The sequence below is a fragment of the Perna viridis genome, chromosome 4 (genome assembly GCF_037379345.1).
Source record: "Perna viridis isolate PV_CMFRI_1.1 ecotype Kerala chromosome 4, ASM3737934v1, whole genome shotgun sequence".
Taxonomy (NCBI): Eukaryota; Metazoa; Mollusca; class Bivalvia; order Mytilida; family Mytilidae; genus Perna; species Perna viridis.
This window is the reverse complement of record NC_142448.1, coordinates 35949259-35976054: the sequence shown is the minus strand read 5'-3', so window position 1 is coordinate 35976054 and position 26796 is coordinate 35949259. Positions and strand designations below refer to the sequence as shown.

The 26796-nt window shown below is 32.0% G+C and overlaps 1 protein-coding gene across 7 annotated transcripts in view; it reads left to right on the top strand.

Moving 5' to 3' along the window:
- Window positions 1-16407, top strand: part of LOC148619913 (protein FAM13A-like) — a 49173-nt gene extending 32766 nt beyond the window's left edge. For 4 of the 7 annotated variants that reach the window (XM_088580322.1, XM_088580324.1, XM_088580320.1 and 1 more), the window contains 19 exons: window positions 253-298; window positions 729-885; window positions 1341-1384; window positions 1736-1820; window positions 2699-3062; window positions 3415-3532; window positions 4754-4816; window positions 8956-9021; window positions 9639-9700; window positions 10173-10231; window positions 10516-10597; window positions 10940-11115; window positions 12175-12258; window positions 12624-12707; window positions 13447-13527; window positions 14134-14363; window positions 14605-14706; window positions 15418-15472; window positions 16184-16398. In XM_088580322.1, coding sequence (XP_088436448.1) covers window positions 253-298; window positions 729-885; window positions 1341-1384; window positions 1736-1820; window positions 2699-3062; window positions 3415-3532; window positions 4754-4816; window positions 8956-9021; window positions 9639-9700; window positions 10173-10231; window positions 10516-10597; window positions 10940-11115; window positions 12175-12258; window positions 12624-12707; window positions 13447-13527; window positions 14134-14363; window positions 14605-14706; window positions 15418-15472; window positions 16184-16252 — 2027 coding nt within the window. In that variant the 3' untranslated portion in view covers window positions 16253-16398. Of the gene's footprint in view, window positions 1-252; window positions 299-728; window positions 886-1340; window positions 1385-1735; window positions 1821-2698; window positions 3063-3414; window positions 3533-4753; window positions 4817-8955; window positions 9022-9638; window positions 9701-10172; window positions 10232-10515; window positions 10598-10939; window positions 11116-12174; window positions 12259-12623; window positions 12708-13446; window positions 13528-14133; window positions 14364-14604; window positions 14707-15417; window positions 15473-16183 lie in introns of all 7 variants that reach the window. The other 3 variants (XM_088580323.1, XM_088580325.1, XM_088580326.1) reach the window with 2 other exon arrangements.
- Window positions 16408-26796: the final 10389 nt, after the last annotated feature.

Here is a 26796-nt window from a genome sequence, read left to right as displayed (position 1 = left end):
GAGAATCTTAAACAAAATGGGAATCCGACCACCTAATGTGCAGGATCTCAATTACTGTTCTTATCACATTTCTTTATATTTTAATACAAGAATTTATTTTGAAAATTGGACTGATCGTTTGATAAAATGTGTTGTTCAACCTTCCAAAAAAATGTTATGATCATAAACCTTTTGTATCCTATCCAGAAAATCTCTACATCTTTTACTTGGTGTTTCTTCATATATTGATTATTATATATATTGATTTCACAGATAACTCAAGAGATGATGATAGTAAACATGAAAAAGCTGACAGCAGGTATTACATTTACGATTTATTTTAAAAGGTTCATTATGGAATCATAATACCATGGGTTAATGGTCATACCAGTTAAATAATCAAAGAGTCATGGTGAAAAGGGGACGGATCCACTAAGGGATGGATCAACGTGAAATCCCATGAGTTAATGATCATCCAGTTAAATTATCTAAGAGTCATGGAGAAAGTAACACAAAAAAAGAACTTCAACTTCATTGTTCGCCATAGTTTTATTATTGGTCATTTTCTATTTTTTGGTTAGGCCAACTTACATCATTTAGTTTCTTTGGGAATATGACACATGACTCCTTAATTGCAGTCTGCCACTTGGCATCATACTTCATACATATGTTCACCTCTGATTTGGCAATTTCTGCCTGTTTGTTGGCTTTGTAAAATGATGTACAGAATCCCCATTTTTCTTTTTCAGCAATGAAGAAACCTTACCAGTATTTAACAGAATAAAAGCATTTGAGTGCAGAGATCCAGAGAAAATGGAGGTGGATCCCGTTGTTAAACCGCTGAAATCCAGACCAGTGTCTAAGGCTTTTGAATTGTTTGAAAACAAAGGCATTATGATTCAACAGGTTTGAGCTTGACTTAATGAAAGCTAGGGTTGGTGGTAGTTGCATGTTTCTGCTTATGAAAGGATAGAAAGCCTGTCATACTGTTTAGTGTATATTTTTGTTGGGTGTAAAATTAGGCAAATTTAAAGTAAAAATGTATGGAAATAATTTTAGCATTGCAAATTGTAGCATATAATAATTGGTGCACTACAGACTTAGGCCAATAATCCATATTTGACAGTATTTTTTTTGCGTTTTTAGACAGACCACTAAAAAATGCCAAAATTATTTTCCTGCGAAAATTACCTGCTATATGATATCCAAATTCATATACATACTTATGAGAAATGTAGCAGAGGGTTTCTTACAGCTACAACTTAATGTTTACTTTGTTTTATACTTACAATTTTTGTAAATAATACTTTTAGAGACTTCGAAAAAAAGGTAAATTTCAGATATGTCTTCTTCATTTTTAGGCACCACCTAGCATTGATGCCATCACAACTACAGCAGGCCACAGGTATATATATATGGCTGTTGATACTTTTTTTACATAGCTATTATAATGATAAGAATAAACAATATAAATATTGAATTTAAGTGCAATGAAACTTCGACGTTTTAATTGTATTAATGAATGTGAGCAAACAATTGCATTCACTGAAGACATGCTTTAAAGTGAATGTTATTTATTTATGTAATTGCTTGGTTGGCCATATCATGGCATCAACTTTTAAGAAATTCCTTGGGCTTTGAATCCCTTTCTTGGATTATTGACATGCTTTGTTTATTCCTAGAATGCTCTCGAAAAGTAAAATTGCATGCGATAAAATCCGATCTTATAGATCATGTTGATTTTTATTTACTTTAGATTTGAGGAGAAAATAGATGATGATGATGATGATCAGGATCCTTTTGATGCTGTGAAGAGAAATAGTAATGACATGCTGCACTCGGTAGGGATGTATGGACATATCTCCTATTGAAGAAATTCGTCCCAATGATAACATGGAGCTATCCTGTTATCATGTTACTAGTAGGGGTGTCCACAAAAAATGACATTTTCTCAGCTTCTAATTGGCAGAATAAAATTTTGTATTATTGCTTTGCCTATGAGGGATGAAACTATTTGTACTCAGATAGCATTAGACTTTGTTGATAATCCACCACTATGTTATTATATCACTGATGTCTCTCTACCAAGGAGAATATGTGAGACTTCCTATAACACACTGTGCATCCAAATTAAAAGTTCAAACAATCACTTCCTAATTGCATAAGTTATTTCCAATATATGTCATATATGTATTATGTGTAAATGTATATAGGACATCACTGACACTTCTGCATATACATAAGACATCACTGACACTTCTTCCTATAGATAAGACATCACTGACACTTCTTCCTATAGATAAGACATCACTGACACTTCTTCCTATACATAAGACATCACTGACACTTCGTCCTATACATAAGACATCATTGACACTTCTTCTTATACATAGGACATTGCTGACACTTCTTCCTATACATAAGACATCGTTGATGCTTCTTCCTATACATAGGACATCGCTGACACTTCCACCTATACATAGGACATCACTGACACTTCTTCCCATACATAAGACATCACTGACACTTCTTCCTTAATATATTTGTATTAACATTTAATATGATGAATTGTAGAAATATTGTTTCCTAATTTTAGTTCTATCAAGATTTCAGTTTCATGGAATATCATGTTCAATGTCTTTTTAAAATAGAAAAAATCCTTCAAATAGTAAAGTATATTTTATTTATGATTGATCATGACATAAAATTTTCTTTTCAGTTTAAGAGAACATCCGGTCCTTTGAACAGAAGATCTCCCTCGAGGAAGTCAAGAGGCAGTTCAGGGGATGAACAGAATGACAGTGAAGAAGCCCCTATACCTGTTAAACACAACAAAACATCAGATGTCCCTAACTCCATGGTGGAGGAGCAACCTCGCTACAATAACCAGGAGAATGAAGGAGATATGAACCATAACCATCCCAAGCCAAGAGTTGCCTTCCTTGAATTGACAAACAATAGGGAGGAGATTGAGAAAAGGGGCTCTCCTGATAGGTCTCCCAGTAGATCTCCTAGCAACAGTCGAAAGCCATTTATACCTCCTCTAGATTTGTCAACATTACATGAACATGTGGACAGTACAGGTATATAATACCTTATATATCCCAGGAGATTCTTCATTCTTTACATTTTTAGACTTGCCTAAGTTTTAAACTATGGACAGTATAGGTGTATAATGATGTGCCATTCTTTGCTTCTCTATATTTGTTTTAATTTAAACATGTGAGTAGTGGATGTGTATAATGATGTCTCCCTCATGATCCACTATTCTTTAGATTCTTTAGATTTGTCTAAATATGAGCATGTGATTAGTACATGTGTTAAATAATGATTCCAGGTAAATCTGCCATTCTGAACTTCATTTGATTCAGGCTTTTGTCAAAAACTCTACTCCATTGGGCAGTAGACTACTATAAATCAAATCATTTTTTTCAGATCCAATACTAGCTACTAAAGGACAGTCAGTCTCATATTTACGGGCCAAAAACCAGGTCAATGGTGATGATGTCATGGTTTCACCAAGGACCAACAAGCTGAAGAAATCCAGAACCAGGTTTGTAGCCATTTACAGCTTGTGTGTTTTGATATGATACATTTATTAATTCTGTGTATGGGGTCTTGATTGATTTGAACTATGAAGCTTGGTTCTACTTCCTGATCATCTCATGCATCACTTGTTAAGAACCAGTGATGGAACAGGAGTTTTGGTTCAACTGGAAAGAATAGCCAAATTGAAAGCACCCTATGCTAAATGTGTAGGCATGTTTAAAATGTCTATCATAGGTCTTGTTCTATCTGTAAGCATTTGTTTCCATGTAAACATGTGTCATGAAAATGCTTATGCTCACATTTTAAATGGAGGTATTCATTAGGTACCACAAGGGGCACATGTTAAATTTGTATGCAAATCTACACCTCAAATATGATCACCAGTAGACACTTTTGGAGGAGGTCCAAACAAATGCAGTACTTTATTAGTGCACTTGACATTACTAACAGATTAGTTCTTAGTTTCAGTAATGTGATTTTTATAGATTTGGACAATTACACACTTTGAGGCAGGATTTTACATAACAAAATACATTGTATTCTTGCTTATTTGTTTGTACTTTCACAATTACATTGCATCTCATGGTGTGTTACATGTATGTAGCCTTATGTGTCAGCATCATATTATTTTAGCCTTATCTATCTTAAACAAACATATGTCCAGAATTGTGGCAAGTTTTCATTTGAAGTGACAGCTTTATGATTTTTCATTCATTCATGTATGCAATGGTCTTCCAGAGATTCCCAAACATGCTGGCCCAAAATAACAAATCTTTAAATAAAAATTACCTGTCTACCCTTGGACCAAATGTCCTGTATTATTTGGATGTTTAAAATAATTTATGTGTACATGTAGCTATTTTTAGGTGCAATAAAATTATGCACAATCTGGTAAACAGACCTTTTCATGTTAACTGCAGGAGAGCTGATGAGCATGCTCAATAAACACCTCTGGGAGATAGGGTTTGGGTAGAGAAAAAGTTTTTTTTCTGAAGGAAGTGTATATTAAACATGCATCAACTACCCAGCTGTTACACATGACAGGGTCTATATGAAAGAGATTTTGGGAATCGCTATTCTTCTAGACCAACCCTAAACAGATAGAATTAAGGTATGAACCATCTTTTAGCTCACATTCAGATAAAAGCATGTTAAAAAAATCCACGGTGATAAAACAAAAAAATGATGCATGGCTATAATTCTGTAATTTCTACTTACTGATTAGCTGGACAGAATTTGAATATGATGAGGAGGGACCACTATCACCAAGTGCATTCCTTCCAAGCAGGTGAAACACATCAATATTCTGCACCTTTTAGAATAACAAAATGGCGAGTGTTGTCAATTTTTGTTGAAAAATTTTTTACGGCAAGCATTGCAGTTGCAACTTCAGAGTTTTTCATCACTTGATTAAATGACGACTATCTGGTGAACTTCCTTTAGTAATTAATTAATTAATTAAGTAATTAATTGGACAATTGACGAAGAGTTTTAAACATTCTATCAAACTTAGCTTAAAATACCTATGAAATGTTAGAAAATTTAAATCTCCTTGTTAAGTGTCCAGTGAACTACCTGTGACATTTCATCAGGTAAAGGTCATTCAATCAAGGAAAGACCAACTCTATTTCTTGAAGTTAACTATTTTACACACTGTAAAGCAATTGGAAAAGAAGAAATGAGAATAAAATTTTAAAATTCTTATTGTGTTTAGATAGGAAAAAAACTTTGTTTTTTTACTTTGAACTGAATTGACAATAATTGCCATCTTTCTATGATATTTACACCATTGCTCTATTAGAAAGGTTTTAGGAAATTTCTTGAAGTTTTAATTCTATGCCTTTTATTTAATAACAGTGAAATCTGTCTAAACCTCAGTCTAAGCCCCTTCAAATTGAGGGATTTAATCATTAGGAAACATACTCAGTGTTCTCATGTTCCATTTGCATTTAAACTGGTTCCAAGGGAGTTAAGAACAGGTGGCTGGTCTATACAGGCATTTGGTTTATTCAGTGTTTGGGCTAGACAGGTTTCACTGTATATCCATAAGTTTTGGCTACATAGTGATCTTCATAAATAGGACTCGCTCACAAACTTGACCATTTAATTTTTTATGTGAATCCATTTATTGGACCCCCACTAAACATGCTAAAGAAGTGGAAAGTATATTGGGATCACCTTGTCTGTCTACCTGTCCAAATTTTGTTGCTGTTTTCATGGCTCCCATTGGATGGATTAATTTTAGATTTAGTATGTGGCTTTATATGGATGGGGCATTGTTTTAAAGATTGTGGTTGCTGTCTGATATTAGTTTCCAGTGCAAGTAGGGTATACCTAGCACAACTTGTGCAACTTTATGTTTGTTTGTGAGTTGGTAAACCCTATTCATACATACTTGAACAGCCTAAAATGACATGATAGTATAATCTTTTGATAGAACTATCTAAACCTTGGTAAATAACTGAATAAATTGACGAAGATAACCAAGTAGCTAACAAATTTCAAATTGTTTTTTTTTTTTTTTTCAAAAAGAAAAAAGATCTTTACTGTTCTGCCTCTTTGTGGTAGATGAAGCAGTGAACCAATCTGTCTATGGCAGTTTTCAGTGTTATTAAGAACAAAAACTAGTCGTAAGAAATAGTGTGGTAATAACATGAAAAGCATTGTGGTGTTTATTTATGACAAATTTACATTTTTTGCATGAAATCAACCACGGTTACTTCAAGGACTATTGTGTTTGCCCTGATCCTGAGTTTGTTAGTATTTTAAACAACAGGATATAATGATTCTAACATATGTGTGATATGTCAATCCATTCCATTCTTGCAATGCCCTTTCTAAAAATGCTGCACAAATTCATTTTCATCTTCGATATCATCAGTGTTACTGATAAATCAATTTAATATGTTTTGTATTAAGTTTTTGTGAGTGTAGATTATTTTCTTATACTACACATAATGGAGCAATGTGTGTGGCATGTTTTTTCTCATTATGATATATGCATTTGGTAATATTTAAGTAGCTGTCTTTGTAAGAATCATGCAAAATCTGAAAAATGTGATACACACCAAAAAAGGCTACATATTTTTATTTTTGTAATTAAATTGTTTTATGGGTCTATATTATGAAATGGGTAATTATTAATTCATATCTGCTCTTAGGAGATAATCAACATTGAAAATCCAATAGATTCTTTTGTATTTTAGTGTCATTTACAGAGTTATCTCCTTTAGTTTTGAAATCTACAGTGCATTCTATTTAATTTTTATCTCCTATGAGCATGGGTTATACGAAAAACCATATGTTACTTTCTGTTTACTATGACATGTTAAACCAAATATCAAAAATAAAAATATGTAGGCTTTTCAACCATGAATCACATTTTGCATGATTCTTATGTGGAGTGCTACTTAATAATGCACTATTGGTCTCCTTTTGTTTGCATCAAATATAATGTAATCTCTTGTTTAATTTGGTATACATATTATTCTAACATTATGTAAGATTGACAAAAAAAAAAAGATTTCATTTACCACTTCTCCGGTTTCCATGACCTTGTATGTTTTTGGTCCATATCCAACTTTTAAATTTGGTTACAATATTGGCTTCATTTTTGTTGCATTGTTGATTTTGAGATAAAAATATGTATGTATACAAGTTATAACGTAATAACTATAACTAGTAACTAAAAAGCATTATAATTTAACTACAGAATGCTCCTGAACCACCAAAATTGAAGTTACCAAAATAAAAAAAAACAAAAATTTAAATTCCAATAGAAACCATTAAAATCTAAAATCTATTGAGACATCAGGCAACTTCACAGTATAATACGATTTTCCCTTGCTACTAGTCATTATTGGATGGCTGCCAAACCTTTTCATATTCGTTTCAAATTTTGATATGTTATTTCATGTGACAAAATGATGAAGTTTTTAGTGCAAAAAAATAGGGATTTTGACCCTTCAATGCAGGGAAATTTTGATTTGCTGTCAATTTGACAGCTTCTTGTTTTTATATTCTCTATATAAGTGGTGATAGTTTATTCCATTTTAAACCAGTTTGTATTATTTTCACTTAATCCTTTTACATTTTATAAAGTTTTTGAGGGTATTTGAGTTTTTGGCATGTACTTTGATGCATGTGTCTTAATATAAGGTACAACTGAAATTAGTATTGAAAAGATCCATAGATGTGTATGAGTGCTTCTTACTGAAGTCTTGGGTAGTTTAATTGAGGAAAAAACCATGTAGTTAAGGAGTCCTTTATGAAAAAGAGGATCAACTGTATTTGAATTATATATTAGGGTTGAAACAGTTTGACTTATACATGTATTTGCTGATTAGATATTTGAAGTATAAAAATATGTCACTGGTCTAACACTTACAGTCAGGATAGTAATTCCTAATTTATATGTACATATATGCTTTTTGCTTGAAAATTGCTTGACCTCAGACGTTATGAAAGTTGTTGATGTAGATATTTCTTGTTTTCCACATGTATTTTGTCCTTAATTCTCTCTATAATACCAATCATTATCATGCATAATCACCTCCACAAGTAGAAAGTTTGTATTTTTGTAGTTATGCATTTTTCACAATCTACATAATACATGTAACTATGGTCACTAGAAACTAGGTAACTGTCATGACCAGAAAGTAGGTGACTGTGATCACTAGAAATAAGGTAACTGTCATCACCAGAAAGTTGATGACTGTGATCACTAGAAATAGGGTAACTGTCATGACCAGAAAGTAGGTGACTGTGATCACTAGAAATAGGGCAACTGTCATCACCAGAAAGTAGGTGACTGTGATCACCAGATAGTTGGGGTTACTGTGATCATGAGAAATAGGAGTAAATGATATCACTAGAGGGGGTTGGTAACTGATCACCAGAAAGGGGAGTAACTATTATCACTTGAAGGGGATGGGTAATTTTGATTGCCAGAAAGGGGAGTATCTGATTTCACTAGCAGGGGATAGTAACTATGATTACTAGGTCAGCTTCTAAGTTCACTGTATGCGATTGCAACTGTACAAGAAGGTTGCTCTTTGGACAAACATGTAGTGATTTACCATTTGTAGCTCCTGTTTTTACATATGAGTTAGCCCTTAAATTTGAGAATATTCTCACTTGATTGTTGTGGAATGGAATAATATGTCCCAAATTAAGCTCATAACTTTTAAGACGAAAGGAAAGTGGGTTTAGTTTGAGACATGTAAAATTTGCTAATCCTTGTTTAACAAATAAATATTCACTAGTGTTTAAGACATTACAAGTAAATAGTCTTTGATAATGGTAACCCAAACCAAACACATTTGATTTTATCAGATTCCAAAATTTCGTTTTAAGTTTGAATAAAAATAGCAGTCATTATAAAGAAGTTGAAGATGCCTGTGTAACCATTGATGTTTTATTTTACAGTGCTCACAACAATACAGATTTTCCTCCATCTCCACCGGTTGATCAGGAACAGTACAAGAAACACAGGTATAGTCATATGGTGCTTTCCATCGTGCAGTTTGTTCCAATTTTACCACAGATATTGTCTCCCTTTATTGGTCTTTTTCAAAGTGGTATGTAATATAAGACACACCAGACAGGCCAGAATGAGAACTCCGTTGCAACATCATTTTTGTTATTCATTTAAGACTTATAAAGTTTTGTGAAATCAAAAATGTTTTTTTCCTTTCATATATAATCAGTCATTATGTTATGTGTATTGACATTTTATTTTACTAGTGTTTCTAGAAAAGCAGAGTATGTTTACTCTACCGGTGCACCTGGTCCATGCACAGAGTTTTTAGTGGAGTCTGGGTTGGCCATGACTTTTGTTTTTTGTTTTGTTTTGTTTTTGTTTTTGTTTTTTTTTTTGTGCATGTTTTGGTTGTTTCATGTTCTTTTTTTTTGTGTGTGTATTTTCCCTGTCTAGTCTTTATACTGTGAATATATTATTTTGATTACTGGTTGAACCTTGGTTCCCTTGATTACTATTTTACTGATTTACATTTTCATACCAGTGGTACAGTTACGTACAGTACATTGTATTGTTGAAAATTTCATTCAATTTTGAATTTGTTTACGTGATTTTTTTTTACTGCTTTCAGCTCTGGGAGTGTAGATGATGAGTTTTCAATGAAACACAAACAGATAATAAAGAAAGTTCAGAGTAAGTTCAATAATTACACAGTAACTTTTAATTAAAATTTTGGAAATGGTATGTAGAATTTCAGGGAAAATTTTGAGAATGAACCATTTTTATGATATTCAAAATTTTGTTGGGCCATTCTTTGACATTAAAAAAATTCTGATTTTAATGGGATGCATTCAGCTGGAATGTGATGATTGAAGAATGGCCCCTCTAATTCCAATTACTGCAAAAATATATAGTGAAACCATCATAGGGTTGAAAAAATATTTTCTAAAATGAAGGTCTAAAAAAGGAAGTTAAGGAAAATATCACATTCAATTACATGTATTTATCCAGTGTCTATATTTAATGGGCTGTGTAAAGTTTTTATTGATCAAGTAACTATGTATTCAGTTTGACATGATGAAATAGAAGGCTGTTGCTGTTTAAAATAAAGATAAATGCAATTCAAGCCCAGTGTGAATAAGAATAATTTTGTATCTATTTTTAGCTCTGAAGAAAAAGTTGAAGCATTTTGAGGAAGTATTTGAGCAAGAGCATGGATTTAAGGTAAAGTTTTTATAATGTGAAACCTGTCTAAACCAAATCTGAATAAATCAAACACCAATTAAGTCTAAACCAGTCATCATCAGTAATCCCTTTTGTGGTCTGTAGCAGTACTTTGGATAATTATCTTTATAATGCAGCTACTTCACAAAAAGACGAAATTAAATAAATATTTTACTATTCAATTTTTGCTGTCTCCTGGTAACTGCAAAATTTTACACACAAAAGTAAAATGCCACATAAATTTTCTGTTGTACAGTTTACACATTTTTTTTATATCATTGTAGCCATCTCATGCAGATAAAATAAGTAGGATAGAGGTAAAGAAATGGTTGGGTGATCTAACCAAGGCAAAGAAAGATCTTAAAAGTAAGTTCTGGTTTGGTTTTTTTATGTTGTGTGTATGAATTTTTTATTTATTTTAATGAGTCCTAATTTGTTAATTGCAGTAGATTTGAAAATAATGTCAGTATTTTTATCAAAACTGGCACATAAACTATGTTTCCGTGGAAAAAGAGGAAATTGTAATAGAATTTTATATGAAGACAAACCTTTCCGTAGAAGTACTTTGAAGATTAAATATCCATAATTCAAGAACATGGTGTGAAAATAAAAGAATAAAAATATTTGATAGCATAGCCCATCAACAAATTGCTTAATTAGGTACCTGTAGAAATTACCTCTTTGATGTGTTGATTTGTATTGTAATAGAGCTAAAAGAGGAGGAAGAGATAGGAACAAGAAGTCGACATGGGAGTGGTGCATCCTCAAGTGGAGAGAGAATGGATCCTCCTGACTTACCACCCACAATGGAGCAAACTCTCATCCTTATACTGAAAAAACTCAAGGAGAAGAGGAGGGAGTGCCAGAGGCCTGAGGATATTGAGGTAACAGTGTATTTTCCTCAGAGGGTTCATTTTAATGATGTTTCAAAACATGCTCACTTCCGACTTTCTCCTTACTAAACAAAAAGCTTTGCAGAGTTAAAAATATTTTTTTTTGCATTATTAGGGAACAGTTTTACACCGCAGAGGTAGTAAAGTGTAGAAATCAGTGATTGTTAGGCATGTATATGACATAGATAATTGCTTTATAGGAAACAAATAGAATGGCTTCAAGGAACCATGCAACCGGATAAATATTTGATGTAAAAGATCAGTAAAATTTGTTTGATTTTTTTTATCTTTTTGCATTATATGTAACTGTATGCAATGTTGATAGGTATTTTTATGAATATCAAGGGATTTGAGACGGTTAGAGTTTAAAGGGTTCTAGTTTACTCAAAAGGTTTTTGTACTTTGGAAGTTCATGTACTCTGTTATTATTTAGATAAAATTGCAATATATTTTTGTCAACCATTTGTCATCTGTTTTGTAAACTACCAAATATGAAGCAGTGCTGTTTTTTTTTTAAATACTTTGTATGTTTTATATGCACCTACGATAAACATCCTCAGTTTGAAGTGACTGTGTCATTTTGATTAATCTTTATTTTGAATAGGTGAAAATTCTCAATGTTATTAAGTAGCACTCCAGCTAAGAATCATGCAAAATGTGATACATGGTTGGAAAGCCTTTATATTTCTATTTTTGATATTTTGTTTAAAATGCTTTAGTAAACAGAAATTTATATTTGGTTTTTCATATAACCCGTGCTCATAGGAGATAAAAATTACATAGAATGCAGTGTAGATTTCAAAATTAAGGGAGATAACTCTGTAATGACGCAAAAATACAATGGATTTTCAATGTTAATAACCCCCTAAGAGCAGACAGATCAGAATGAATAAATACACATTTCATAATTTACACCCATAAAACAACTTGATAACAAAAATAAAAATATGTTGCCTTTTTAGGGATGTATCATATTTTCCAGATGTTGCATGATTTTTGCAAAGACAGCTACTTAACATTTCCTAAAACTTTTGTTCATTTAATTTACAGTTGATGAATAGAGATCAAGTCCAGGAAGAAAAATTGGCAGTGCAGAAAGCCCTTCTTCACTTTGAGGGTATTCATGGTCGGCCTGTAAGTGTGCAATAAATTATTTTGAAGACATGTAACAAACAATAATTTCAGATCTGCACTATTTACACCATAATGCAAGTGCTGAAAAAAAAAAAAAACTGACGGAGAAGAGGCAGGGGTGCCACTGGCCTGAGGCTATTGAGATAATTGTTCAGCTACACTCAAACCTGTCCAAAAGACCACCTTTATTCTGCAATAGCCTTTTCTTATTAAAGAGTTTGATTGAAATAACCCTGTGTAAGATTTTTTTTTTGTGAAAACTAGCCTGTATGAAAAGACCACCTTTTTTATGTGACCATGATTTTAGTATCTTAACAAAACATGTAACGTTTCAGTGTTTTACTTAAATGATGATAATTTTGTAGAAAACCAAGGAAGATAAAGACTTGATGAGACCACTGTATGATAGATACAGGCAGATAAAGAGACTCATTACCAAACCTATGTCTGTAAGTAGATATATACTCACTGATATAATTTTCCCGCTGATTTTAACGGATTTCGAATTCTACAATTCTGTATTTTATCTTTACTTCTGATTTTGTCTACCTCATTTCTCATCCCTGGAAACTGTAGAACTGCTTGTGTGGAACTAAGTTTCATGGTCAGGGCAAATTACAAATTTAAATTACTAACAAACTGTTAAATTTCTATTGAAAATGTAGAGGCTTTACACAAGCCAAAATTTTCAAATCTGAAAAAAAAACTATCAACAATTTGATATTCATGCACAATAATACTTGATACCCATTAATATAGCCTAGAGGTAATTTCACAGGAATCTCTGTTTATTGCCTTCTCATATAATTTACTTTTACTTTTTTAAAATTTCTTTTAAAATGTTGTTCCCTCGGCTTTGATCATTTGCCCAGCCCACACGTTTATATTTGAATGTCCTTAAATCAGGATATTAGTTTTGAGTGGCCTTCTTTGAACTTGATGATTCTGGCAAAACTTAGGGAGCTGAACATTGGATAAACATTGTTTTTTTTCAAACAATTTTTTTGTCACCTATCCAAGATTTGGCAGGGACTTTAAAATACAGGTTGTCTGTCTGCCACACCTTGAAAGCAGTTAATGCATTAGGATCAAATTTATACTAAAGGTTGATGCCATGAATCTCTCTGAAGAGTTTTCTCATATTTTTTTTAATACATGCATTATGTATTGTGTGATTAATAATTTCAGCCTAGAGAGAAGATTGAATTACAAACTGTCCCAGAAGATGGCCCTATTGATCTCAATGATCCAGTTGGATCTAAGTTTGTTGTAAGTACTGACATAGATTATTATTATACCCACACTCAATAAGTGGCTGGTAGAAATTGGAATCCCCATGTCTATCTGTCAATCATTCCATCTACTCAAATTTTGTCACAATTATCTTGACTCCCATTAAAATGATTTGTTTTATATTTAGTACATGTGTATGTCGCTTTATATAGATGGGGCATATATTGTAAGCAGGTTTAGTTAATGTCTGATACCTACTTTCTGTTTTGGTGAGGGAATACCCAACACATCAGCACATGCAATTTTATGTTGTGTGTCTAACAATGTCCAACATCGTCTTGTTTTCACTATCTTAAACAATGCATACAATGGTGATGTCCAGATGGTAGAGTTGGTCTTCCCTTGAATGAATGACAACCATCTGGTTAACTGCATCTAGTAATGAGCGGAAGTTTAATTAAACATTTGAGGGGAGTAGAAAATTTCTGTTTTTTTTTTCTAAGATGATTTACCCAGTATTTTCAATGGAAATAATTTCATGACAAATTTTTATGGATAAAATTTGACAAACCCAAAATACCAATTATTAGAGTAACAGAAAAAAAAAATTCTTCCTTCACTTTATTACGATTTATTTTTCAGACAAGAAATCCAATTATTATGCCTCGAGTGGAGATGGATGAAGACGATCGCCACGAGGATGTTCTGGGTACAATGGACTTTGCTGTAACTAGGGACTTTTCAATTCTTCCTAACAATGCCAAGTCAAATGTGATAGACCGTAGAACTGGTCATTCTCCCAAAGTGAAACGAAAACTAAACATTGAAGACAATGTAGAACCAAGTGATGCTAATCTTCATGAAATGTCATTGTAAGTTCTTTGTTCATGTTGCTTCAGCACTCTTTTTCTCATAATATCATGGTGTACTTTGCCATTAATGTGCCCTTTGAACCAATGGCTAACTGCATTCATGAAGTGAATGAATGTTGTGTTTTAGGTAATGTAGGGATATGTTAAATGCGTAGAACTCCACTTAATATTCAAAGAAAGACAACTCTTATTGAAAAAGTAAAGATGTACCTTGCTCATGCTTGGGTTCTTGTTTTTGTAGGCCTGAATTGCAGGATGAACTGATGCATTCAAAGACAGAAAAGAAAAGGTTGAGAAGATTACTGAGAAATTTTGAAGAAGATTTCTTGTTGCGAACTGGAAGGTAACAGCACTCTTCATTTTCTTTATTGCAGATTAATTATGTATATATTTTCCATGTGTAATGTAGGGTAGGTCAGATTATGGACATGATTTTCTTCTTTTAAAAAAGTTTTTTTTTGTAATTTGGAGTAAAGTTAACCGTTTACCTTTTTTGAAATGGTATATATACTTCCAATTTACAAGAATAGATATTATACACGTTGATGCACTATACAGAAACAAGCATTATTTTAAGGAAACTAGTCTACATAAACACAAATACCATCAATTTTGAGCAACTGAATGCAAATACAAAAAGGAAGTAGAAGAAGCTTAACTGGTTTTTATTTCATCAGCAACAAAGGTATTAGAGACATAGATATCGCTTTTCTAGCGTTGGCATTAACATTCAGATTTTCGTGTTAAGTTTTCTGATAACATCAAAGTAAGCCAGTTTGACACAAACAATTCATACTAGATCAGTAGTATGTAGTGTTAATTGCATTAGCATCACTACATCACATTTCCTTATCTGTTTCATACATATTCCCTACAGGCATGTATTGACTTCGAAATTTTAAATGGCAGCTACCATATGTGACAGGCAAAAACTTATATCTGTTATAACAGTTAATTTACTTCTGTCTCCTTTGGACAAGGGGTAACAATTGTTATTTTAACACCAGTATCCATAGTGATTGTACTTAAAACTAAATGATTTTTTGTTATTTAGGAAGGTCCAGAGAGATGATCGGGAGCCTTTACAGTCAGAATACCAAGGGTATAAGGTAGGTACTTACTGGAAATAGCAGGGGTCCAAAATACTGGTGGGCCTTAAATTTCTGACATTGGGACTTTGAATTTCCTTTACCTAGATCCTCAACTTTAAACTTTTTCCTTTAACACTTTCACAAGAACATCTATAATTCTTGTGGTTTTTATGACCCCCTCTAAATTTTTGAGACCTGAAATAAGGAAGGTATTATTTGATACCCACAAAAAAGTTGCACAGCTGTTTAATTCCATGAAGTACAGGGGTTGTGTTCAATTTTCAGCAAAATCCAAGATTTTTTTTACTTTTCCCATTTTGAAGATTTCTTAATGTTCCACTAATGCCCTATTTTGTGGTGCTGTCTCCCCATTATTTGTCGATAGGTTCTTGAGTTGCAGTTAACGGCCTTATTTTTTTTAGTTATGATAATTATGTGATGACTGTTATGAAGAGTATTTTATTTCTTTTTTTTTATTATGAGAAAAAAATGATGGTGTGTATTTGCAGTAACATTATTAGGGATAAATTACAAAGGTAGTCACCTGGTGCAGGTTTTGTACTTAAATTTTAGATCATACCTGATTTTTCCTTTTTTTTTTCACTCATTTTTAAAAAGATTAAAAATCATTATGTTAATATAAACAAAACACCAATATTTATTCAAGCAATATTGAGTTTATGATTCAATTTTAACTTCTATATATATATTTTTTAACTTTCATTTCAGCAAATTAAAGCCAAATTAAAGCTTCTGGAAGCTCTAATATCTAAGTATCAACCATCATCAGACTTATAGCATTAGTGTTTCCATGTATCACCCAGGAGTATGTACTCCAGTGTACATGTGATTGACAATTTAGCCAGATTTTGAATATCATTCAAGTTGAAGGATTAATGGTTTTTGGAAAGAGGAAAAGACACAGCTTGCTGGGATGAAGAAAGCAGAGAAAAGACTGAAAGAAAATGTGGAAAAGTTATTTTTGTATGGCATTAATTTGGTTAAAATTTATTGGCCAATGTAAACTATTGGACCTTATTGCTAATGTAAAACTGGTTCTATGTAAAAAGTGCATTTGGCATTAATGCTTTTTGAGTGTTGACTCCATTGTTTTTGCCATTTGAAGCCTTTTCTGCCATAGTATTGTCTTTGTATATTCTTTATGGTTAGAAAATGATTAGAAAGTAGTACATGTATCTTCACAGGTATCTTTACATGCCCAGAAAACTCACAGAAAAAATGGATATAAATAACGAATATATTTAAATTACATATATTTTAGTGCAGATATCATTTTTTAGTAGCCATGTAGAATATTCACATTCGAAGGTAATTGCTCATTTTGGATTTTCGTTCTTCTAATTAATGTTATTCTTATACTAAAAGTGATGTATTTTTTCTATGGATTCAGCTTACAAACCTGGAATTTATAGTTACCTTTTGTTATTTTAATGTATTTTTATTTTTTATTTTGTCCATTTCAGCAGCTGTGTTGTTCACATCCCTGTACTATTGTAAAGCAATTTTTTTGTGGATACTTTTTTTCGTCATTCAGGATTTCTATCCAATTTAGTAACTATTTAATTTTCATTCTAAAGCACTTTCTCAGAGATTTTTTGTATTTTAAAGAGATTTTTTCACATGATTATACCCCCACTCAACAAGTGGGTTGAGTGGGTGTCGTGATAGAATCATCTTATCCATCTATCCTTCCCTCCAAATTTCCTGGCTATTATCACGGCTCCCAATGAATGGATTGGTTTCAAATTAGCTGTGTAACTTAATACAGATGGGCATACATTATAAGCCATTTTCAGTGTTGTCTGATATCAACTTCCAGTTTCATGGGACTTTGCCACCTTTCACTGTATGGAATGATATAGAAAATTTGCATCACAAAAATCTGGGCTCCAAATGGCTGGATTGATTTCAGGTTTTGTTTTTATTGTTTAGCGTTAACTAACTATACAAGGGGGGTATACATAGCACAGCATTGTTTTCAACAACATTTATTTTTACATTTTTTTCTTGCTCTTGAAATAAGAAAAAAATAAATCTTTCACAAGAAAAATGCTGGTTTACAGTACTCATAGATAAAATTTTTTTTAAAAATGTTACACATGTAACAAGTGATTTTTTTGTCTGTAAAGACATTGCTTTGGAGCACAATGATGTCATATGTTGATGATTCTGTGTGTGAAGTTGAATTGTTCTAAAAGCTTTTGCTCAATATCAATTCACACTAGAAAAGGTGATGAATTTGTACCTCTTAATTTCCTGTTGTTAATTAAGCATACCATATACATATTTTGTTTCAGATTAACATGGCTATTCTTACATGTGTCATTTAAATTTCATGATCATAGGTTAAGTACCATTCTGTTTAAGAATCAGGCAATGAGTGGCATTTTTTCAATTTGGTCTTTTTTGCCTCAAACATATTCAAATACATCTAGAAAACAACTGAAAAGCTATATATTTTTTGACTGCTTACATAAGGAAAAAATTTGGAAAATTTTTCCCGACATTTTTCCATAATGCATTTCAACTAAATTTTCCTATAAATATCTTAGAAAGGCAAACTTTACAAACACTTAGACAGTAATTTCTTGAGGTTATGAGGTATGAGTATTTGGATAATGCAATAAAATCTCTATGCATTTTTTTCTTCATGTGCCACACCTGATACACATTTTCCCTGATTCTTAGATGGAGAAGTACTTAACTGTTCTGCTATTAGTGGCTAAATCCATGCAAAAATAAGCATAAAACATATAACATTGGTCAACTATTTAACTGTTTTGTAATTTGTGGCTTAGCCTTGCAAAAGTAAAACTTGTAATAAACACAGTTATTTCTATATAATAGTTTGTAGAATTGTTGTATCCAATATCACTCTTTAAAACAGTATTCCTGTGTATGATATAATGACATAAATTTATACAAGTGCGTCTGTATATCTGCAAGTTGAAGTATGTAAATTCTTATTTTGAATGCATGTAGTTGTTTAGAATGATGCCTATGGTAGTGAACTTTATGAAAAAAATTGTTGTGATGAATTCCATAACTTGAAGGATCTCCTTTATTCTGTAATCATTTTAGGCTTTATTTTAAACTTTTTTAAGCATTAAATTGGCTAATTACTTTGAAATTAAGGTTTTGTATACAATGTAGTGATACATGTAGGAACATAAGGTCTCACTAACCACTTCTTATGTTCCCATTACTTTACATTTTAAAAAAGTAATTTTCAAAGTTTCAGTGTGAATTCCTATGACAATTGACATGTTAATGTTGCATACCGTTGCATAGGTTGGAAAATAAGGCTTTCAAAATCATTATGCTAAGGATACAGTGATTATTGAAATTTTTCACAAAATTGACTTAAATAAATAATACTGAAAACCCATATTTTTACAAACTACTTGCAGAACAATTAACGATATTCAAACAATTTTGTAGTAAATTATAAATAAGATTATAATGTACACATTCTCAGCTTTACTTTGGCTTCTTTGGATCTATATATACTCAGAATATGCACTTAAAATGCTTAGATCCAAGTTCAGTGTGTTTTTGGTTCTATATAGAGGGATAGTCATTTGACCCAGAAGTGGTTAGTGAGACCTTAAGTCTCATTTGCTACACGTTAGTTAAGTACAGGTATTGATAAATTGTACCTTTATCTTTGAAGTAATAATGGTCCTATTCATTAAATGTATGTTATTAAGTGCTGTATTGTTTTTTTTTTTATTTAGACAGAGGTTGTGATTACTGTAAACGTATTAATTTTGGTGGTTGCTAATTTTCATGGATTCTGTCCGGTGAACAAATTTGAAGATATCAATTTTCGTGGTTTTAATAAATGATAAGCATTATATAGTGTAAAAAATCCAATTTACTGGGTATTATTTATTGCAGTTTCGTGTCCACCGCAAAAAGAGCGAGAATTAGAACACCACGAATATTAGTATGTTTCAGTAAAACAAATTGGCTAGTGCCATTCTGTATGTTAGTGATAGAATCTAATTAGAATTCTTGCATCAGTTCTGATTTTCTGTCCTGCATTTTACCCTAGTTGTATATTTGTTAAAAAGTGTATTTATTGTTCAATGAAGTTCTATGTACAAAACCTGAGTAGGTATTGTTACAGAAGTATGATTGGGAACAAAGTTAGGAAAGACTCAAAATCTTTCTTCTAACCTCATAGCTTTGATTAAAAATTGTCTTATTTCTTGCTTGTGACCTAAAATGACTTGTTATATCTAGTATAATTTATCATGTACTAATTTACTGTAAACGTATTTATTTTCCCGGTTTCTAATTTTCTCAGATTCTGTCAAGTAAGCATATTTGCAGGTATCAATTTTTGCGGATTCAAAAAATGATTAGTGTTATACAATGTTAAAAATGAGTTTCCCATGTATTATTTTTTTGCGGCTCTCTGTCCATTGCGAAAATAGCAAAGATTAGAACGTTTACGGTATGCTGTTTTTGCAATAAATAAATTAGTGCGAAATGATGTATATTATGGTTAAACACACTTATTCCAGAATTTATCAATGTGTAAAATTGGACCATTTATTCACAAAACAAATAAAAGTCTAATGAGTTTGTTGATCAGTTAGTACTACTCTTTGTCACTAACCAAAATTAATGGACATGCTGCTTGTTTTCATTTAACGAAAGCAGCTTCTTGCATCAAAATTATATCTTTCTTCAATATTTTCTACTATGGAATCGGTGATAATATATTTCCCTGTGGTACAGTGTATTTTTAACAATGGTTTCTCAGTCCATAATTAAGATTATTACTAAAAGAATATTCATTTTTTTACTTAAAATTTTGAAGAGAAATAAGTCACTGTTTTTAAGCTTCAGAAATCCAATATTGTTCATAAGTTTGTTACTACAGACTACAATATCATGTGCTTTATAAGCGTTTATGATGCTATGTTAGCTTTGTAAACTGAAAAAGTAATAGTTTGTTAATGGGACTTGTTTCTATTTTTCCAATTTTGCTTGTTGTGAAAACGTAGCTTTTCAGACTGCACTTGTTTGTTCATTGAAGCACATGTTTGGCTGAAGTGTTATTTATTTAAAATATGTCTCTGAAATGTCTTTCTTTATTAAAATAATTGTTAGCATTATTACTTACAGAAAATCTGTCTCTTAGATGCCAAATTTGTTTATTCCATGTTTTGTCTTTGTTTTTATGACAAAAGGTTATTTCTTAGGATGTTGACATTGCCTAAGTGTTAATTTCTAGGACATTAACATAGAGGTTAATTACTAGGATATGAAGTATTTTGTGCTGAGGGTATCCGTCCATTATCATTTTTCTCCCAGACATAATCTGGTTCAAGTGACTGGGTTTTTTTTTTAACATCCTTGACTACTGAATCAAGTTATGTTCACAACTCATTGAAATGTGTTTCATCCGATTTTTTTACATGTAACAATTAATCATAAAAATAATTTAATCATATATGTATACCTGAATTAGAATGTGTATGATGTCACAATATAAATGTTAATTTATAAAAGTTCACACCCTCATATTTGTATTTAATGATCATTTCTGTTCTTACACTATGGAATACCAATTGTTCTTCAACATTATTAGGTTATAGACAATGTTGAAATAATTTTGGAAATGCAGAGAGGGAAACTTCATTCATGTAATGTTCAGAACTTTTGAATCACTAGGTACTGAGTGATATTTTTTCATCATTTTTTTAAAAATTCAGCGTAACTTTATGGGTAAGACCAGATTTCTTTCAGATATGTTTTTTAATGTTAATATTACATTGGTATGTATTCGTATATATATGTTTAGTTTTTTATTGTTATATTTATTATTAGTAAAAACTAGGGCATATGAGCAACGGACGAAAAGGAATCTACATTTTGGAATGAATATTTTTCAATTGATATGGGCCTGATATCATATCCCTGAAAAATGTACTCAAGTCTTTCATATTCTGTAGATGAATCATTGTTAATTATGAATTTGTTTTGGTTTTCTTGGTTCAATCAAACTGCAATTTCAAAGTTTTTATGCAGAACTCACAGGATGTACTGAAATCCATGATCGTAATTCCAATAATAAATAATCCGGAAAGTGGTTACCCATTTATTAAAGACATTTCATGGTATTCTTTTAAGTTTGATATGGTTTTGAAGAAAAAAAATGTTGTATGAAACTAAGGACCTTTACAGAATATATTGTAAGTGATATTTCTCTTAAATCTGAGGTTTAAAGCATTTTAAATGACCCATATCTCTTTAGAGATTTTAGAAAAAAGGTCAAACAGTATGAATTCACCAGTTTCAAAGTTTCTGCAAAGATAATATTTATTTAAACTTAGTATAAAATATTTATTTTAAAGAGAAGTTTTGCTTTGAAATTTCATTTGATTAAAAACAATGTCATGAGTAAAATCCTGTTTTACAGTATTAAGCTTGACCTTATACAGAACATAACATTGATCTTAAAACTACAGTTTTGAATGGTTGTACCTTGCTGGTTAATAAAAATTACACAATTATTGGAGAAGCATTCCATATTACATGTACGTCACATGTGTAGTAACATTTAAGCGTTCATTTGAGTTAATAGTGAAAAGCTGTTGTGTTGTCCAGTCTCATTTAGACTTCTCAAAAATGAAGCTATACTTCTGCTCTAGTTTAATAAATATTGCATTTTCTATTAATTTATTTTTTTAAATGTTCTGGCTGAGGCATAATAAAAATTTCGAAATGTTTCAATTCTTGCAAGGGGGTAAGAATTTGTGAGCAAGGTTGGTAGGGAATTGTGGTGAAATGGTTGAACAGAAAGGATTTAGGCAGATTATAGTGAAGGAAATGGTAATAAAGGATGGGGAAGTACATATTGATACCCTCGCCTACTTGTTTATTTAATAATAGTACAGCACCAGTTATCAAAAGATGAAAGAACTCACAAAATCCTTGAGCAGCTGACTGTCAAATTATTGTTTAAAAAAATAAGCAAATGGTGGACCATTAGCGGGTCAAAAACTCAGGTGTGGGAGATTCTAATAACCCACACAGATGACAGGCTGGATGCTGGACAATATAGATTTATACTTTTTCGGGTGACTTGACATGTATGACAAGTGATGCTACACCTACATGTAATACAATTTTATTGCCGAAGTACATTCTTAAAATAATAGTGCTTAGATAATGTTATAAAAAGGAAATATTGGCTTATTTTGCATAGTTAACAAAAGTGATGAAACAATTCTGCAGTGAATTTCAACTTTAATTTGTTCATCTTCCATGATTTTAATTAAACTGTAAACAGAGTGTTCTAAGTTGCATTGAATGTATTTCAGTTAAAAAAGTCCCAACATTGTTTTGATGTATTACTGCTTCTAGTGGATCTGCCAGACTCTTATATGGTCTACATAGCATCTTTTCAAGTTTTCTGTTTATGGTATAAACTAGACCTACATATTGTTTCCAATATTGTGGAAGTAAATTATTCTTTATTAATTTTGAGATTTTTAATTTGTAATTTATTTTTCACTTTCATTTTCAAATCTTGAGGTTAGCACTTGCCTCTTTAAGCGAGTAAGCAGTTTGAAAGCTCAGCATATATTTAGAAGTTGTGATAAAATAAAATGTTTTTGTTTATTATTGTACAGATGAACAGTAGCTTATCAGGCCAAAAAAAAAATGTCTGTTTCCTGGTACCCTAACTACCTTTTTTGTGCCTACCCTAAACATTTTGTGGTCATTTTGGCTCAAGCTCCGTTTCCCCTTTTACTCAATGTAAACTGTTTTTGAAAAGATAAAATTATTTCCCTACCTACCAAGCCTTTTGTTTTCTTGCTGGTAGCAGGAAACAATACTATTTTTTTTTGGCCTCTACACAGATGAAGGATATGGCTTCCTTTATAAGTACAGTTAGTTTCTTTGTTAAGTGCTAGTTTGTATAAAGTTGGCTTTACTTTGTTTTTTACGTTGATTGATAATGTTCATTTAAATTGAAGAGAAAAAAGTATTTTCTGAAAAGTTTTATGCAAAATATGCTGTAATAATAAAATGTTGCTGAAATTTTTACGAGTTATTTTTATTTCCATAAGAATAAGGTATGCAATTTTCGTCATGTGACTTCGTGGTTTCATGAGGATGGGTCCTAATCTACCATTCAAATACATAGAGGTTTGTCATTTTCAGATTGTTGATCGTTGGGTTCAGTATATAGAAGCAAACATATTTTCGTGTAAAAATACCAATAAAAGTAACAAATATGTATTTCTACACGATATGAGTGAAGAAAAAACTTAAGATAGAAGATTTTGCAATGTAGGCACGAAACCACAATTAATTTTCCCACGGTCTTCTTTATAGCCTTTCTGTAATTTAAAAAAATTCCACCAGCGCAATTCAATTCAGATTTTCAGGGATGTTAATTTGAACCTTCCAACAACTTATATAAAAAATATAAAAAAATTTACCATTATTTTTTCAAATTTTATGCATAAACACAGAGATACCCTAAAAAATGACCCAAAATGGCTTCTGGATGTCACAAACTTGACCTTTTTTGACCTCACCAAATCACAACCTAAATGCCAAATTTCTCATTTCGACACATCTACTAAAATAATTTCATTATTCCTCTTCCATTTGAGCACAAAAAGTATGAGAAATTCTGAAAGGAAGTGTTTCTAAAAAATTTTTGAAAAATCCCCTATTATTATAGGAACTATATTCGTATACAACGAAAAGCTAAGGGCAGATAATTGTAGTCTCGTACCTATTAGATGCCCTAAAGTTAAAATATTGTAATAAAAAACCATCTTCTGTTATTTCATCATATTTCCAATCATTCTGCAAAGTTTCGATCAAATCGGTCCATTATCATGTCCACAAACCAGCTTCAAAGACAGCTACCCAAAACTGTTTTCAGTTCTTCTTTCTTATCTGAAAAATTCAAAAAGTTAGATATGACCACTTTTATCAATATTGCAATAACTTTTTTACTTTTGGAGATATTTTCACAAACTAAAGTGTTTTTTTCTCTTGGATAATTATAGTATTTGAATTACAAATTTTCTTATATCAAAATAGTTTTAAAGTGGTTTAATTTTTTTTTTCAAATTCCAAATATGGAAAAAAATAGAATTGAATCAAATGAAGCTAAAATTAAAAATACTTCTACTTCATAAAAAAAATAGAAAAAAAATATTATAAATTACTTTAATGATTCAGAAAACAGCCCCAATTTACAGATTCTTGATAAGTTAAAAAGTATTTGTGTAAATAATTATTTTCTACAGGTACCAATATGACCAATAATCTAAAGGCTCAGGGTTGCATACTCATACATAAAGTTCTTCAGATAAGAAAATTTTTGAATAATTACACAGGTATTTTAGGAAATTTTCATCACAGCAAGTTTTTTTCTTCACATTTTAAAGAAAACAAAATTGATTTATCACATTTGGGTCTCAAAGAACGAAAATTATAATATAGTGGTGCAAAAATGGTCAATTTAATTTTTTTTTTTTTTTCTAAAGGCATTGTATTTTTTTTACTAGTATCTACTTAAAAAGTACAAAAACAATCCCAAATCAAATATTTGTTATCAATAATACGGAATTAAACCACCATATTGGCTTTCTTTTGATGATTCTTTGAAAACCCCCCATCACTCAGGGGGCGGTCTAGTATCCTATTAGGATCAAATTATCTGATCTAATGAGTAAAAGACTGCACCCTGAGCCTTATTAGAACTAAGTAAACATTGTCAGCATCTAGAAATTCTCACCTAAACTATCAAAAGAACCAAAAAGTACAAATAGTAGCCCTTTTGAGACTAAAATCATACCAAATTTTGTTGCGGAACCATACAAGAAGAAGATTCAAATATGTTTACTGATGGTAATACTCCACACAACAAAGGCAAAACTGGTCTAGCAGGAAGCCACAAGGTAAGTAATGCTGGACGGTTCAAGAAAGGTCATACTCCATGGTCGAAAGGTCTCGTTTTTGAGAATGCAGTTTCATCAGATGAAGAAGAGTCAAAAGCTTACATCCGAATGAATCTGCAAGATCACCAACAAGACGACATCAAAGCTGATTCCGTATCCAGGACTGACAGCTCACAAGTGGTAAAAGAAGATGGAAGTGGTGTGATTAAATCCAGTATGATCCTGCGGCCACGGTTCCTGAAAGCAGACAAAGAAAAGGTGACATCAAATAATTCTCATATTATTGAGAGTGAAAAGATGTTTGACATGTTCAACTTGGCGTACCAACAGCACAGGGAAACACCAAAAACTTGCAAGAGGCCATGGATGGAGCCACATAGTGACAGAAAATGGGGTGCCTGTATCATGTACAGAGTTCGGTGTGCAAACTGTTGGTTTGCGACTCCAACACTAGCAAAGTTGTACTCAGAAGTTGAAAACAACAAGCCAGGGCCAAATCCAGCCGGTACTAACATTGCGCTAGTTTCAGCAGGACTAGATAGTTCAATAGGAAGCACCAAGACCCAGGAGATTTTAGCTCGTGTAAGTGTTCCACCTCCACGCAAGAGTGGTATGCAGAGAAACACCGACCGAATTTCTAAAGTTATGGTAAAGCAGAACAAGGACAACATGAAAGATAAGGTTGAACAAGTGAAGGCATACAACAAAAAGTTGGGACAACCAGAAAATGTGATAGATGTGACCTTAGATGGCAGGTACCCAACTGCAACAAGGTCCAACAGGAAGAAACCAGGGTTAAATGCATCACAGGCACAGATGCTTGCGATTGAACAAAATACTCCATGGAAGTTTGTAGTCGCAGCATCTTCACTAAACCAGCTATGTTGGAAGGGAGCTTGGCTCAGAGGAAAGGGATTTGATGCAGAGTGCCCAGGCCATGAAGACTGTACTGCTATCCTTCATAGAACTATACCAATATCAGAATATGCCATGGGAAAAGAAATTGGAAATCAGCTTGCACTGCAAGGTATGCTTATCCGTTATGCCACAACAGATGGAGATGCACGTTCCGCTAAAAGAGTAGAAGATGCCATACATGTACTTTATCCTATGTGGGAAGTGCAGAGACTGGCTGACCCAGTACATCTAAGCCAACATCAATTCCGAGCGGGAATGCGAGCTGAGTTTAGTGAGACCATGTTTCATGGACAAACTAAAGAAGAGAACAAAGACTTGAAGAAAATGTTTAGCCTGGACTTGAAGTGTCGCAGTTCCATGATATTGAACCAGTTAATGAATGAATATAACAAGGACACAGAAAAAGTATGTAAAAAATTACCTACCATCCTTTCAACTACAGTCCAGTGTTATGGT